Here is a 15584-nt window from a genome sequence, read left to right on the forward strand (position 1 = left end):
CAACAAGGGAATCCCGAACAACATTATGCCGATGCTTAATACCCACCATACCAGCACAAGACATCGCGTGATCCCCGAAAATATCCCCATGAAAAACCCGTGAACAGGCAGAGCATGCCGTCGAGACAGAGAACAAAGGAACACCCAACCGGTAACACAACACACATCGGTAAGTCTTTGCGTTCATCGTCTGACCCAACCCCAAAATAGGGACTGCCCTTAGCCAAGCAGAGGTGTGATCCCCCTGTTGTGATTTCCACAATGCCGATTGTCGTGGAGATAAGGAAAAAGTGGATTCTGCAGAAGCGGTAACCTTTGTGAAATAAACATCTGCCAATTTCTTCATGAGTATTGGGGCAGCGACCTCACTCTGATTACCCAAAAAATCAAACCCAACCGTTTGATTAAACAGACCCAAAGCATCTTCGAAAGCACGACCAAGACCAACAATACCAGCATGTCGTAGGAGCTTGGTCTGCAACCCAGCAGACTGTAATCGAGATGCAAGGAAAGCATAATGACGAACATCTCCCGCAGAATAAACACCAAGCCCTCCAAATGCAAATGGCAAGGTGGCAAGCCGCCACTGCCAATCACCAAACCCAGGCCCTGAAGCAGTAACAATACGCTCCAAGGAAGATCGAAGGGCTCCATCGAAAGCGCGTTGAGCCGCCTCAAATATACTAGGAGGACAAGTACGCAAGGAAAAGTAGAGTTTAGAAACTCCAGTACATGCCCTAAGCAACAACAACTCACACTGAGGATCATCAAGCTTAGCAACCTTATCCATAAGCGCAATGGACTTGGTCACCCTTTGCATCACAAGATCACCAATAAACCCAGGATCGGAACTAGCGGGTGCCCCAAGCAACTTAACACCATTTAAAGGTCGAGCAATATTAGGAGGAAAGACACCTACGAGCCTGCTGCGAGGGTCCTCCGTAGGCCAGAAAATTTCAGTTTTTTCAACGTTGAGATGTAGCCCAAAACGAGGCCCGTCCTCCATAATCAAATCCAAAACCTTCCCCACCACCAAAGTGTCCCCAATAATAGTGCCATCATCCAAATACCACGCCTGAAGACATACCTCAAAATTATCTCTGATTTTAGAAACCAAGGGTTGTAAGACCAAAGCAAAAAGTAGCGGACCAAGGGGATCACCCTGTTGCACCCCCTGAGAAGACCATAAGGTGTGGTCCCCATAATACAATCTGGCTGGATTAGAGTAGCAAAATTCAACCCACTGAGAAATGCTCGGACAAAGGCGACGAACTTCACATAACATGACCGTACGATCAACTAGATTGAATGCATTCTGAAAATCAACTAATAACATCGAAAGGCCAACATCAGAACCACGATCCTCAATCAACCGATTCACAGCATGAAGAATGGCCTCACCACCTGAAGAAACACCAACACCAAATTGAAGACCATCGAAGTAACTTCCCAATGACTGGCCAACCATAGCAGCACCAACCTTCGAAACAAGACGTCGCCAAACAGTACCCACAGCTATAGGACGAATACCACCACCGGGCTTGACAAGTGGTGTGAGGGGAGCACTAGCTATATACTCTCCTAATTCCATAGGGCACCTTCCAGCTAGAAAGAGATTAACCACCCCGGTAATTGAGTCAACCAACTCATCTGAGACTGCCACAGCAGCACCACTCAAGCAATCCATAAGGTGTTGAGCACGCAAACCATCCCTACCACATGATGTGCCACGAGGAAAACTTTTAATCTGACCCAAAACAACAGTAGAAGTCGTAACGAGATGAATGTGATCAACCGGCATATCAGGCAATGATGGAGCTATAGAGGAAGGGTGCTTAGACTGTAAATCCGCAAGTGTGGCATCATTATAAGGAGCAACGCCTGATGAAGAAAGAACACGAGCTGCAGCGGTGTAATGGCCATCACAAATCTTCCTACGACACTGTTTGATATTACGCTGTTCCAAATCAAGGCCCTCATCATCAACCACTGACAAAATAGGAGAATCCTCTGCCAAAGACTCTCTCACAAGCTGTAAACTACCACCCGCTGTCCCCCAAGAGCGAATAGCACTGGAAATATTCTCTTCCTGATGCCGACGCTTTATCGAAGACCGAGACTCACGACTACTCCGTGGCCGAAAGGTTTTAAGGGTACAAAGGGGTAACACCAACAAAGAGACCCAAGTAGAAATGTCATCAGGCTTAGAGATCACCTTATCAAGAGCACCTTTCAAAACCCGAGAAAACCCCAAACGACACTTGGGAGGGATAGACTTAACCGTGTGAAACCCCTTAGAGAACAAACGATCAAGGAGAGCCACGTCAAAACCAACGTTATGATCTCGCACCGAACCATCCACAAGACTAAGTCGAGCAGGAGAAGAGGGAGCTTGTGGCTTGGTGAAATTATGAAGCACAAAACGAACAACACCATTTCCCTCATCGGGGGGCGGCACATCCGGGCCCCTACCATGACGGCACTTAGCACGTACCGTGTGTGTTTTGTAGCAAACACCACATAACCAAATCCCCATACGTCTAAAAGTAACATCAGCCTCAGTATAAACAGCCAAATTAGAAGTAAGAGAATGTCGAGTGATATCTCGCGCATCGATACAACAATGACGATCAAGAATTATTATTATTATTATTATTATAAACAACTTAAAAGTTTTAAAACTTACAAAAAATTAGTGGGAAGCCTAGAGACAATCTGGGCCCCCACACCTCTAGCAATAGCAAAACCTATCCTAGTAAAAATATGAGCAGCAGCACCGGCACTAATATCTTGCGCCATCGAACTCTTCTGAACCCGCTTTAGCAAAGAAACAGCCTCCTTCTCTAATTCCCCCAGGGAAGAAAATGAGAAAGGAATGAAACCATAACCAATCGCCTGACAGCTAGATTCGTACTTGACCCGCTTCCGACGAGCCGCATCAACCACAGCACGTCCAGGGACAAAGTCAGAAAGCCCAGACTGCGTCAAAGGAGAAGACCCTGTCAAGTCAACACAAACATCGCGACCACAATCCCAGGAATAAAGTAACACATCTGCAGGTCTGAAGACCCTATCGTTCCCTCCAGACAACCCAATGTCAACCTCCTTTTTCGCTGAAATCCCAGATCGATAACAAACATCAACAAGGGAATCCCGAACAATATTATGTCGATGCTTAATACCCACCATACCAGCACAAGACACGGCGTGATCCCTGAAAATATCCCCAGTAAAAACCCTTGAACAGGCAGAGCATGCCGTCGAGATAGAGAACAATGGAACACCTAACCGGTAGCACAACACACATCGGTAAGTCTTTGCGTTCATCGTCTGACCCAACCCCAAAATAGGGACTGCCCTTAGCCAAGCAGATGTGTGATCACCCTGCTGTGATTTCCATAAGGCCGATTGTTGGGGAGATAACGAAAAAGTGGATTCTGCAGAAGCGGTAACCTTTGTGAAATAAACATCTGCCAATTTCTTCATGAGTATTGGGGCAGCGACCTCACTCGGATTACCTAAAATATCAAACCCAACCGTATTATTAAACAGACCCAATGCATCTTCAAAAGCACGACCAAGACCAACAATACCCGTATGACGTAAGAGCTTGGTCTGCAACCCAGCAGACTGTAATCGAGAAGCCAGAAAAGCATAATGACGAACATCTCCCGCAGAATAAACACCAAGCCCTCCAAATGCAAATGGCAAGGTGGCAAGCCGCCACTGCCAATCACCAAACCCAGGCCCTGAAGCAGTAACAATACGCTCCAAGGAAGATCGAAGGGCTCCATCGAAAGCGCGTTCAGCCGCCTCAAATATACTAGGAGGACAAGTACGCAAGGTAAAGTAGAGTTTAGAAACTCCCGTACATGCCCTAAGCAACAACAACTCACACTGAGGATCATCAAGCTTAGCAACCTTATCCATAAGCGCAATGGACTTGGTCACCCTTTGCATCACCAGTTCACTACTAAAACCAAGATCGGAAGTTGCGGGGGCCCCTAGCAACTTAACACCATTTAAAGGCCGAGCAATATTAGGAGGAAAGACACCTACTTGCCTGCTGCGAGGGTCCTCCGTAGGCCAGAAAATTTCTGTTTTTTCAACGTTAAGATGTAGCCCAAAACGAGGCCCATCCTCCATAATCAAATGCAAAACCTTCCCCACCACCAAAGTGTCCCCAATAATAGTGCCATCATCCAAATACCACGCCTGAAGACAAACCTCAAAATTATCTCTGATTTTAGAAACCAAGGGTTGTAAGACCAAAGCAAAAAGCAGCGGACCAAGGGGATCACCCTGTTGCACCCCCTGAGAAGACCATAAGGTGTGGTTCCCATAATACAATCTGGCTGGATTAGAGTAGCAAAATTCAACGCACAGAGAAATGCTCGGACAAAGGCGGCGAACTTCACGTAATTATTATTATTATTATTATTATTATTATTATTATTATTATTATTATTATTATTATTATTATTATTATTATTATTATATTATTATTATTATTATTATTATTATTATTATTATTATTATTATTATATTATATTATATTTATTTATATTATATATTTATATTTATATTTATATTATATTATTCTCGTAATACTCAACTTATAGGTTCATCCATTTCATTTCATTCAATATTTATTAATTATTAATTTCATTCAACAACAGAAGGCCTTTTTTCCATCTCTGTAATTGTGCGGATTCTGTATTAAACGAATGGTTCATCGTCAATCGTTTTGATTTTCCCCAATTTTATGTCACTTCCTTTTCTAGGGTTTATTTTGTTTTCATTTCAAACTTTCATCCCCTGCTTTCAGGTTTTACACCTTGATCGATCGAGAACAATCCGACAAATTCTAGGGCATTCCTTAAGGTAACAATTTTATCATTCTGGTTTGATTTCTCAGGCATTCAATACGATTCATGGAGTTTGCGTATAAATTAGGCTTCTTTGATCACTATGTTTGCGAATTTCAGTATTTATTTGTGTGTACGTGTAAAGTTACATAAGGAAACTTAATACCCCTGTTTTCAGGTGCCATTGCTCACTCGAGCAATTAATTTTCGGATTGAATCCGTGCCCTAATACATGAGCGATGTTCGAAGCACACGTAAGATTTTATTTTATTTTATTTTATTTTTATCAATCATAATTAGATTAGATTAGATTAGATTAGATTAGATTAGATGGTTTTATCTATTTATTTATATATCCATTTACTCTGATTCTTGTTGATTTGGAATGATGTTTAGTTACATCCATTTACTCTTGACTTTCTTCCCAACTATAAATTTAAATTAACTTTATACTGGGAATTTTCAATTGGATTGAGCCTTTCTCCAATAACTACACACAAGCAAACTAAGGCCAGTCCAGCTGATGCACACAAATTGGATATGTGATATAGTATGTAGTATAACAATTACTGGCTATACAAGCTATAGTGGTTCCAAGATTCATTATGTAGTTACATGCAAAAGCCCATCAATTGTTTCATGATTGGTTGACATTTGAGCTGGTGTTTATCCTCTTGGTAAATATGTTTAGGTTGAAGGAGAACAGGTTGCATCGTTAGCGGCCACCCACACGTAGTGTTAAGTGGTGATGTGATTTCTATATTACAACACAAATGTTATATGAACTTATATTTGGTGCCAGCACACTTTTTTTGGCATTTTTATTCACATGTCTTACCAACTGTGTTTTATCCCGTTTGCCATGATCATCTTTATAAGCTCTTGTTATGTTCGTATTAGTATATCATGATATCTAGTACTCTGAAATTTCGTCTATAAGTGGATTATGGAAATTGTTTTATATCTTTTGCTTTTAGGTATTGCATTTGCTTCGAAGATATTTGGGTGAGTATGTCCATGGACTTTCTTCAGAGGCCTTAAGAATCAGTGTTTGGAAAGGTTAGTTTTTGATTTATGTGGTAGTATAAATCAGTTCTGAATTATCTGATATTCAGACTACTTTTAGGACCCTGTTGTATATGTTCAGTTTTTGTATCAACAATAATCTCTATATTGCTTATAAATACTAAAAACAACCGGTAAAGAATGGGAATTTCAATTGGCCTAACATAGTCTTCAACACACTGGTACCTTTATTAGCCTTCCTTTGGAATGTGGTGTTTATAGAATCTTAACATTATCTTAAATACAAAGCAATCAAAGGTGCATCTTTTTTTAAGTGTGTCTATATGGTCATGCTCTAACATGTTGTTTGTAATTTGATGGTCCTTGATACTCGTAATATTTAATGGCTAAAAAAAGTTGGATTAGTTATTTGTGTAACATGTTAACGTTTGTGGATTCTGTGTCAAAGTTGCTTCATTAGTGTGCTGCGTATGTATTTGTAGTTAATTGTTAAAATTTTGTGCTAATGCCGAGTTATATTATATCTTCAGGTGATGTGGTACTCAAAGACTTGAAATTGAAGGCAGAGGCACTCAATTCATTAAAGCTTCCAGTTACTGTTAAAGCTGGTTTTGTTGGTACCATAACATTGAAGGTACTTCCCAATGCTTTAGTTGTTGTTCTAGTTTTTTACTCTTTTTGTCTGTCAATTTGTTTTAACTACTTGTGTTGCTTGACGATCTTTGTGTTCTGTATTGCACAATTTATTCGTTACACTTTAGTGGCCGTTTAGTCTGGTATTGCTAACTTTTTCATTTTGTGTATTGGCCAAATCTTCTTAGAAAATATCGCCACAGTTTTATAGCTAAATCACTCAATTCAATCACTTAATATAGTGAACAAAATCAATTCCCTCGAAACTTGGGATTGAGAGCCTTGAGATTGAGAGCCTTGTACTTAACTCATCGTCATCAAGACAGCCCTTATTCTCATTATTGTGGAGATTGTGTTTGGATGCACAACATGCCATCTTATGCTCCCATTGATCAACTTGCATGTTGTTTTTGGTTTGACTTCCTTTGAGTCAAGGTTGTAAAAGTCGCTAGTCGGTCAGGACATTGTAATGACTAACCGGCCAAGTCAGGGACTAGTCAGACATCAACCAACTTTGACGTTGATTGTATTTTATGTACTTTGACCGAATACATCCATTGTTGACCGACTAACTTAGACTTACGGCACTGGGACCGAAGATTATTCTGGGACAAGTCGGGGACTAGTCTGTCTAGTTAAGGACTTTTACCACCAGGCCTTCAATGGATAAGGTAATCCTTGAGGTGTATAGAGTTGCTTTAAAGTTTATATTAGAAAGAAAAAAGAGAAGAGAGGATAAAACGATAGAAATGAAAAAAAAGATGCAAATCTTTAGTTTTTATGTTCTTGAGTTTGAACAAAGAGAAAAGAAATTAACTTCCTCACGTTCTTGAGTTGGATAATAATGGAAATAAAATTGACCATGCTCCAATTTTGCCTTAATCCATTGCATTTTATATGTTGAATGAATTTAATAAGCCAATGTGATTTTATTTATTTGAACTTTTTACCAATCATCGTTCATGGTTGCAAGTCCTAATCCTCCCATGGTCATTGTGTTAAGAGATGGATAATGTATTCTATATTCCTTTTGCTGGTGGTGCATAAGTTTTTCGTTGTTGCTAATGTATTTACTTTAAGTGTCAGATAGGATACTTTAAATACAGATAGCGTAGATGTGTACGTAATAGATTAGATAGCCAACCAGGTGGAAAGTCATATTTATTTACCAACACTTCTGCTATAGTCAACAATGTTTAGATCTGTGTGCTTGCCCTCTTATATCTGTGTCCTTGATTTGTTGAATACAAGGTAGTAGGGACCGGTTGTTAAGAAATCACGAAGTTGTAAACCTGTAGGTATACAACTTTAGGCACATATGGTACCCACACGAAGGCAAAAAGTAAAATACTTGAAAAAGTTTACCATCTAGGGGTGCTGACCTGGGGCCCTAACCCATTAGCAACAGTTTGATCATCAAGGAAACAAATTAGACTCTACACAATACGTGTAACATATAGTCTTTTTGCAATTGATGAAAGGGGTTCTTTGTTTCTTACTGATTGCATGTCATCATTATTAGAGTTGAACTTTTCAATTGCTATCGCTTTGACATGAATTATAGGTTCCTTGGAAAGGTCTTGGAAAGGAGCCTGTGATAGTTCTTATAGATCGCGTGTTTGTCCTTGCCCATCCTGCTTCGGATGGAAGGTCTCTTACGGTAAGAAGATATATATATGGTTGTAAGGTTTACCTTTTCCGCCTAAAGCTGGTCTTGGTTGATTAAATAAGTGTTTTTTGTTTTGTTTACTATGCAGCCAGAGGAACGTGAAAAGATTTTTGAGGCGAAGCTTCAACAAATTGAGGTTGATATTTTTCTTTTCACTCTTTATGTTGTGTATATTTTGGTTGTCGTTAGTTTTGTTATACGCAACTGAACTGCTGGTTAACTTTATTTAAGGTCTTATACTTTCTTGTCTTGAAACTTACCACTTCCTAAAATATTTTCTTGCTGAATATTTTACTGTATTGCAGGAAGCTGAGTCAGCGACTCTAGACGCGATATCAAAATCAAAGCTAGGAAATGTACGGGGTTAAGTCATTGTAGCATAAGTATCTGTGTTTTTGATCAACATAGTTTGACTACTTTAATGCATATACCCTTCACTCTTTCTGCTTTATAACAGAAAATACCTACAACTCATGTGTACCATTGCATTCTGAATGCTGGCATGCTTCCATTGTTCTCTTCTGAATGCGCTAATTTTTGTGTGGCTTGCAGTCACCTGCAGGAAATTCATGGTTAGGCTCTTTGATTGGTACAATAATAGGAAATCTCAAGATCTCGATCGGAAATGTTCATATCAGATACGAGGACCCTGTTAGGTTGGTGTACACCCGTTTATTGGGAGTCAGTTTCCATTCACCATCTTATGAAAGTTTCTTTGTTCATGTTACTTCATCTGTTTTCTGTGTGTTGAGGAAAAACTTTTGTTTGTTCAGCAATCCAGGACATCCTTTTGCTGTTGGTTTTACACTAGCAAAGCTTGCTGCTTTTACTGTAGACGAGCAGGGGAATGAAACATTTGACACCAGTGGTGCTCTTGATAAGTTGCGAAAGGTCAGCTATGTCTTGCTATTTTTTAAACTTCTTATCGCATTTTTGACTCTTAACTATATTGAAGTTTTTGAGGTACCCCTTTTGAAGGGTAATGATCATTGTATTGTTGGATCTTTGCAATTATGCTGTTATTCGTTTTAATGCTAACAATGATCATTAGTGTGTTCTTGTTTTCACACTTTTCCCATGGAAGGGTGAAAGTATGTAGTTGTGGACACCTTTATGAACTTAATTATATTATATATGTCGTGGTCACGTCAAACATCCGCTGCTTTCTCTTGCACAATGACCAAATATATCGTGTTTGAATTTCTGATACATATTAATTATTTTATATTAATTATTTTATATGCAGTCGTTACAACTCGAAAGGCTTGCTATGTATCATGATTCCAACCGTCCTCCTTGGAAGATGGATAAAAAATGGGAAGATCTCAGTCTTAAGGACTGGGTTGAGGTATACTTGCTACTCTGTTGTTGTGGCAGTTGGCATTATTATTATCCATTATATAAAATATTTTTGTTATCCTTGTCTACTACTACAAGACTGATTCACAATACTCACCATTTATTTATGAGTGATAGATATTTGAAGATGGAATAAATGAACCTGCTAAGGGTCATGGAGTTTCGGCATGGGCCCAGGATCGCAATTACTTAGTATCCCCAATAAATGGTGTTCTTAAGTATCATCGTTTGGGGAATCTGGAGAGAACTGATCCAGAAATGCCTTTCGAGGAGGCTCATCTCATCCTTGGTGACGTTTCTTTGACAGTCACAGAGGTGATAACTTCTTTAATATATTCTTTAATATAAGTCATGACATTGTGATGAAATTGTTCATGTTCTTTAATACAGACTATTTTTTTTTTTTTGGGTGTTATCCCCTTGGAAAGTTATCTTGCAGCTATTACTTTCTCTTACACGAGATCTTAAGAGAATAACTTTAATTGAAACCATAACGGTTGCCTCACTGTTTTTGGAGTTTCTTCTTTTAAAAAGTGTGTATTAAGAAATAGTCTTCTTAAGTTCAATTTTGTAATTCCATTATGTGCTCTAGTGTTGCAGAAGTCAGTCTAGTCTGTTGACTAGTCGGTTTTGTGAGTCCGAATTTGCCCCAAGTCGCTCATTGTGTCAAAAGTTGGTCAAATTCAAAGTTGATCAGTTAAAAAATGGTTTTAAAATTGGTACCAGTTTTTAATAAAATTTAAAATTAGGTTTTGGATCACATTGTTGGGCCGTTATTCTATTCCGTTCAACATTGTAGGACAGCACTTATGCTAGTGTACAAAACTTCAGATAGTCAATGGCTGGATAAGTTTCTAGGGGCACTATTTGCTGTTTAAATCTTTGCTTGATTCCCATTCAGCATTGTTGGTGTTTTGCTATGTAAACATGATTTCCCTGGTGTTTTTTAAATGTTAATTTACTAATCGATTTAGTCCATTACATTGCATTACAGGCTCAGTATCATGACTGGATTCGACTTCTTGAGGTCATATCAAGATATAAGTCATATGTTGAGGTGTCACATTTAAGGCCCGCGGTGTCGGTTACAGAGGGTCCTAAACTGTGGTGGAATTATGCTGCTCAAGCTGCGTTGCAGCAGAAGAAAATGTGGTACTGTATATGTTTTGAGATTGTTATGATTGTTGGCCTTTTACTTAATACCGCTGATATTCCTATTTTTGGGATAAATTCTGACATCTGTAGTAAATTATATGTTCTTAAAGCTTTTTTTGACATCAATTTCTAATAACGAATGCATTATATGTTTTTGTAAAAAAGTTGACATGTTACCCTTGTTTTCTGCTAATCCATCCCTGATTCAAAAGAAGATATGTTTAACTATGTAATTTAAAAGCTATCTTCACTTTTGGAACATCGGATCAAGTGACGAAAGCAGTGGCTGAGTTTTGTTGCTTATTCCTCATGTTTTAGTTCTTTTTTTTTTGTTACTTGGTCTTTTGTACACGCAGTATATAGTTATTATATAATTATATGATATGTTTTTTTCTTTTGGCTTTCCAATGATTCTTTTATTTTCTGTAAATCCAGCTATAGGTTGTCGTGGGCTCAAATTCAACATTTCAGTCGTCTCCGTAGGCGATACATTCAGCTCTATGCTGCTTCACTGCAAGAGTTGTCAGATGCTGATGATTCAGAAGTTAGAAGTATTGAGAGAGATCTTGATCCAAAAGTAATTCTCTTATGGAGGTATGTGTCCTAGCTTACTTGTAACATGTAGGAACTCGATTCATGGTTCAATAAGTTACAAAGATTGCAGGACATGTAGGATACGATGGTAAAAAGTACTTAGTTATGCACTACACGTGTACTGAGATATGATGGCATCATGTGCCATCCTACTCAAGATACACATAGTCACACATTTCACTTATCTGATTGCATACTTGTATGGGCTCTTTGATTGTGACCTTGTGTTGATATTTCAGATTTCTTGCACATGCAAAAGTTGAATCTGTAAAATCAAAGGAAGAAGCGGAGCAAAGGATGCTTAAAAAGAATAGTTGGTTCTCAATTGGATGGTATGTTTATCTGTTTTTTACTTATTATCATTTCTTTTTGATGTTTGTAGTTTGTGTATTCATTTCTTGATTATTTATTACCTCTAATTCAGGCGTACCACTTCAACCGATGCTCTAGAGCAAGATGCTCCTGAGGGATCTCAAACTGATGGTAAGGGATTAAGCAAAGAAGAATGGCAGGCAATCAATAATTTATTGAGTTTCCAACCTGATGAAGACTTGGCATCACAATCTGGAAAAGATAGTCAAAATATGACTCAACGTATGGTAATTGTATCTGTGGGTCAAGCTGCTGCGAGGATTATCAATATAAATGAAACCGAAATTGTATGTGGTAGATTTGAAAAACTTAAAGTCTCTGCCAAGTTTAAACACAGAAGTATATATTGTGATCTGGCATTAAAGTTCTATGGATTGTCTGCTCCTGAAGGTTCACTATGTCAGGTTTGTTTTGGAATATTAACATACTAAGTCTAAATGAGCTTTTGCCCGGATTCTAAGTCGTCCATAGAATCTGAAGTTGATTTCTTTCTTTTTTCCGCGTTTGGGAAACTTTAGTTATTACTTTTGTTGAATTTGGAAATTTTTACTTGTTTTCAATTTGAATTTATGAGTAGAGATACCGTTGGTTGCCTTCTGGTCGTTGCAATCACAGTAAATTTTACGTTTACATATATCTATATATCTTCGTATAAATAATATACAGATAAATACACTTGTTACCTTTTGGATTCTCTTTAGTTTTTTTTATGTGAAATGATCTTTTATTACAGAGCGTCAGCAGTCAGAAAAAGTTGAATGCACTCGCTGCTTGTTTTGTTTATTCACCGGTCGGGGAGAATCTAGATTGGAGGCTTTCTGCAACAATATCTCCTTGCCATGTCACGGTGATTTTTTTATTTCTCCGTGTCAAGATTTCAAGTAAATATAGTTTTGTTTATGGCAAAATATGTTCACCTCTGTGAATTTTTTAGTCTCCTTACTTTAATCATAAATGGCGATGGTCTATTGTTATCTTGAATATTTTAGCTTCAATCTATGTGTGACAGACGGAATTATCTATCCCGTATATTGTTTTTTTTTTCTTCATGATCAATCAACTTGATAATTTAATATATTGTTGGATATGTGGGATTTATTATCTATCTAAAATTCTTATATTCTCTCAATGTTATTGATGATTAGCATGTTCTGGATTTGGTTTACTGTTTGTCACTGCACGTGTAGTTGAACAGGTTTTAGTTGGTTTTGTTTTTATTGAGTTTGAATATGATCTCTCAATTTGTGGGTTTTGTTAAGTAGGATGATTGTGAATGCCGAGTGCTAGTTACATATGCTTAGCAGAGAGTATTGTTGGAAGTTGAAACTAGCACTATGTAGGGCTTTTTGCCAAGATATTTAATTGGATATGCTTTCTGAGCCTTTTTGAGACTATTATGCTGTCTTTACTTCTCATAATTATTTTCTTTTCATGGTTACTGTTCTTTTTCTGACTTCGCATTCTTTTGGTACTGATGTATATATAGGTCTTGATGGATAGCTACAACCGTTTTCTGGAATTTATGAAGAGGAGCAGTTCCGTTAGCCCTACAGTTGCTTTTGAAACAGCAACTGCTTTACAGGTACAATTAAATGATCTCCAAAAGTTTTTAGTTATATCTTTGAGAAGCTGATATCTCAACGTTTATTAAATCAATTACAGAGTAAAATAGAAAGGGCGACTCGGCGAGCTCAGGAGCAATTTCAAACAGTATTAGAGGAACAGAGCAGGTTTTCTTATTTCAGATTATTTTTATGAAAATAGATTGCTTCCCATGCTGGTTTATGTCACAAGTTTCTTGTTACCGGTCTTTCATGTCCCAAGTCTTTTTGTAGTAAAGGCCCCTGTCATGAATTTAGTACTTCGCGTTCTGAATCTTTATTATTAATTTCTTTATGTATGTATTTCTGGCTTAGTTAACTACTGAGTTGGCTTGCTGATAATATGTTTTCCTATACATAATCTTAAAGTGTGAAACTTTTTTTTATAACTTGTATTATACACTCAACCTTGCAGATTTGCTCTTGATATTGATCTTGATGCTCCAAAAGTTAGAGTTCCGATAAGAACAAGTGACTCATCAGAGTATGAGTGTCAGTTTCTTTTGGACTTCGGAAATTTTACATTGAAAACCGAGGTATCCTTCTTTGTGCTTTATTAAAGCGTGCTAGATGCGAGAGGCAAAATGAGGCGACCACATGATCGCAACAGAGTGCCTCACGCATTGTAAAATCAAAATGCTACCTACTTGAGTAGTAAGTACATTTTTTTCTTCATAAATGTCACTTGAAGCTAGATGCACCTTTTTGTTGTTGTTGCAGGAGGGTCCTCCTGATGATCAAGGACAAATCTTGTATTCTCGTTTTTGTATTTCTGGAAGGGATATAGCTGCCTTCTTTACAGATGGAAGTAGCTCTGACATTCAGACAATTGATGTTGAGTCACCGAGTAGTAACAGTCAGCTTTCAACGTATCCTGTCACGAGTGGCGTTAGTTATTCATACTCTCTCGTTGATAGGTGTGGAATTGTTGTTATTGTTGATCAGGTACGCTAATCTCTACCACAGTCCTCTCATGCTACTAATGCATTAACACTAACTTCCTTCCTTATTATGTACTTGTCAACTATAAAGATTAAAGTACCTCATCCATGTCATCCGTCGACTCGTGTATCTGTCCAAGTTCCAGCACTTGCTATTCACCTTTCACCATCTAGATTAAGTCGGCTTATGGAACTTTTGAAGATACTGTCTGGTACTATAGAAAGTGGCTCAAAGCTTGTTGAAGATTATCAAGCTGAACATGCCCCATGGAGTTCCCCCGATCTGGCAACTGAGGTTCAAATACTTGTTTGGAGGGTATGTGTTTCTATTCGAAGCTAACGTGCTCGCATTTATGTCTCCTTTCATGTTTGATGATAATTTTGTTTGGCTCAGGGAATTGGCTATTCAGTTGCATCTTGGCAACCCTCGTACCTTGTCTTGTCTGGACTCTATCTTTATTTGTTGGAATCTAGTTCATCTCAAAACTATCAGCGGTGCACTAGGTGCAAATGATTTCCTTTTCTGTTTTGAGTATTATTTTAGTTGGATAATTTATTTATCATCGCTAGTGAATGTCTCTTAAAGAGGCTCTTTGGGTCCGTGAACTAATATATATATTTTAATTTAAACTGAAATGCTGCAGCATGGCTGGTAAGCAAGTATATGAAGTACCGCCAGGCAATGTTGGTGGTTCTTCTTCCTGTATTGCTGTGTGTATTAGAGGGATGGACATCCAGAAGGTAAATTCTGTTCTCTTTGCTCTTTTTGTCTCTCATGGAGACATAATTGCATTTGTGTTTATTCAATCTAATTTGTGGTGAAACTTGCAACTTCAATGTCTGTCCAACTGCCATATATATTGTTGAAAGTGGTAACCTTTGACATTGATAGTTCACATATACAGTATGATATAACATGATGTAACCTTTCTTGATCCGAGAATGTCTGCATGAGTGTCTTCTACTGATTGTAAAAAAATCATGATATCTTACCCTAATATGTTTATAAGGGCACAAGAATTGATGATTTAAATGCCGATTAAGGTTAAACGTCAATTTAGGGTTAAAATCTAAACGCTATATAGTGTAAGACGATTATATCCTTATTTGATTTGTAAGCCCCTTTATTGGGTTTTTGCATTCGGGTGCTATTATACAATTATATTATTAGACAAATATAATTGTATAATAGGTGCATTCATTCATGATCCATTATACCGTTCGTGTAAGAGTTGGAAGCACCATTTAGCAATTTGGGTAAATGGACACATATTGTTACAATATAATTGCACATAGACGATTTTTACAACCAAGTACACGGTTTCTTGTTTACTCGTATACCAGTATTAGGTGCATTACTCGAATT

At 38.0% G+C, this 15584-nt stretch overlaps 1 protein-coding gene across 2 annotated transcripts in view; it reads left to right on the forward strand.

Moving 5' to 3' along the window:
• Positions 1-4678: 4678 nt before the first annotated feature.
• LOC139853143 (uncharacterized) overlaps positions 4679-15584 on the forward strand; it is a 32076-nt gene continuing 21170 nt past the window's right edge. The window contains exons 1-24 of one of the 2 annotated variants that reach the window (XM_071842517.1): positions 4679-4705; positions 4829-4884; positions 5047-5122; positions 5846-5927; positions 6425-6528; positions 8092-8187; positions 8285-8332; positions 8502-8552; positions 8749-8852; positions 8970-9087; positions 9443-9544; positions 9673-9870; positions 10550-10707; positions 11146-11304; positions 11544-11636; positions 11729-12080; positions 12410-12523; positions 13163-13258; positions 13339-13406; positions 13693-13813; positions 13998-14222; positions 14310-14534; positions 14613-14722; positions 14863-14959. In XM_071842517.1, the coding sequence (XP_071698618.1) occupies positions 5108-5122; positions 5846-5927; positions 6425-6528; positions 8092-8187; positions 8285-8332; positions 8502-8552; positions 8749-8852; positions 8970-9087; positions 9443-9544; positions 9673-9870; positions 10550-10707; positions 11146-11304; positions 11544-11636; positions 11729-12080; positions 12410-12523; positions 13163-13258; positions 13339-13406; positions 13693-13813; positions 13998-14222; positions 14310-14534; positions 14613-14722; positions 14863-14959 (2736 nt within the window). In that variant the 5' untranslated portion in view covers positions 4679-4705; positions 4829-4884; positions 5047-5107. Of the gene's footprint in view, positions 4731-4828; positions 4885-5046; positions 5123-5845; positions 5928-6424; positions 6529-8091; positions 8188-8284; positions 8333-8501; positions 8553-8748; positions 8853-8969; positions 9088-9442; positions 9545-9672; positions 9871-10549; positions 10708-11145; positions 11305-11543; positions 11637-11728; positions 12081-12409; positions 12524-13162; positions 13259-13338; positions 13407-13692; positions 13814-13997; positions 14223-14309; positions 14535-14612; positions 14723-14862; positions 14960-15584 lie in introns of both variants that reach the window. The other variant, XM_071842518.1, reaches the window with a different exon arrangement.

The sequence above is a fragment of the Rutidosis leptorrhynchoides genome, chromosome 6, assembly GCF_046630445.1.
Source record: "Rutidosis leptorrhynchoides isolate AG116_Rl617_1_P2 chromosome 6, CSIRO_AGI_Rlap_v1, whole genome shotgun sequence".
NCBI classification, from domain to species: domain Eukaryota; kingdom Viridiplantae; phylum Streptophyta; class Magnoliopsida; order Asterales; family Asteraceae; genus Rutidosis; species Rutidosis leptorrhynchoides.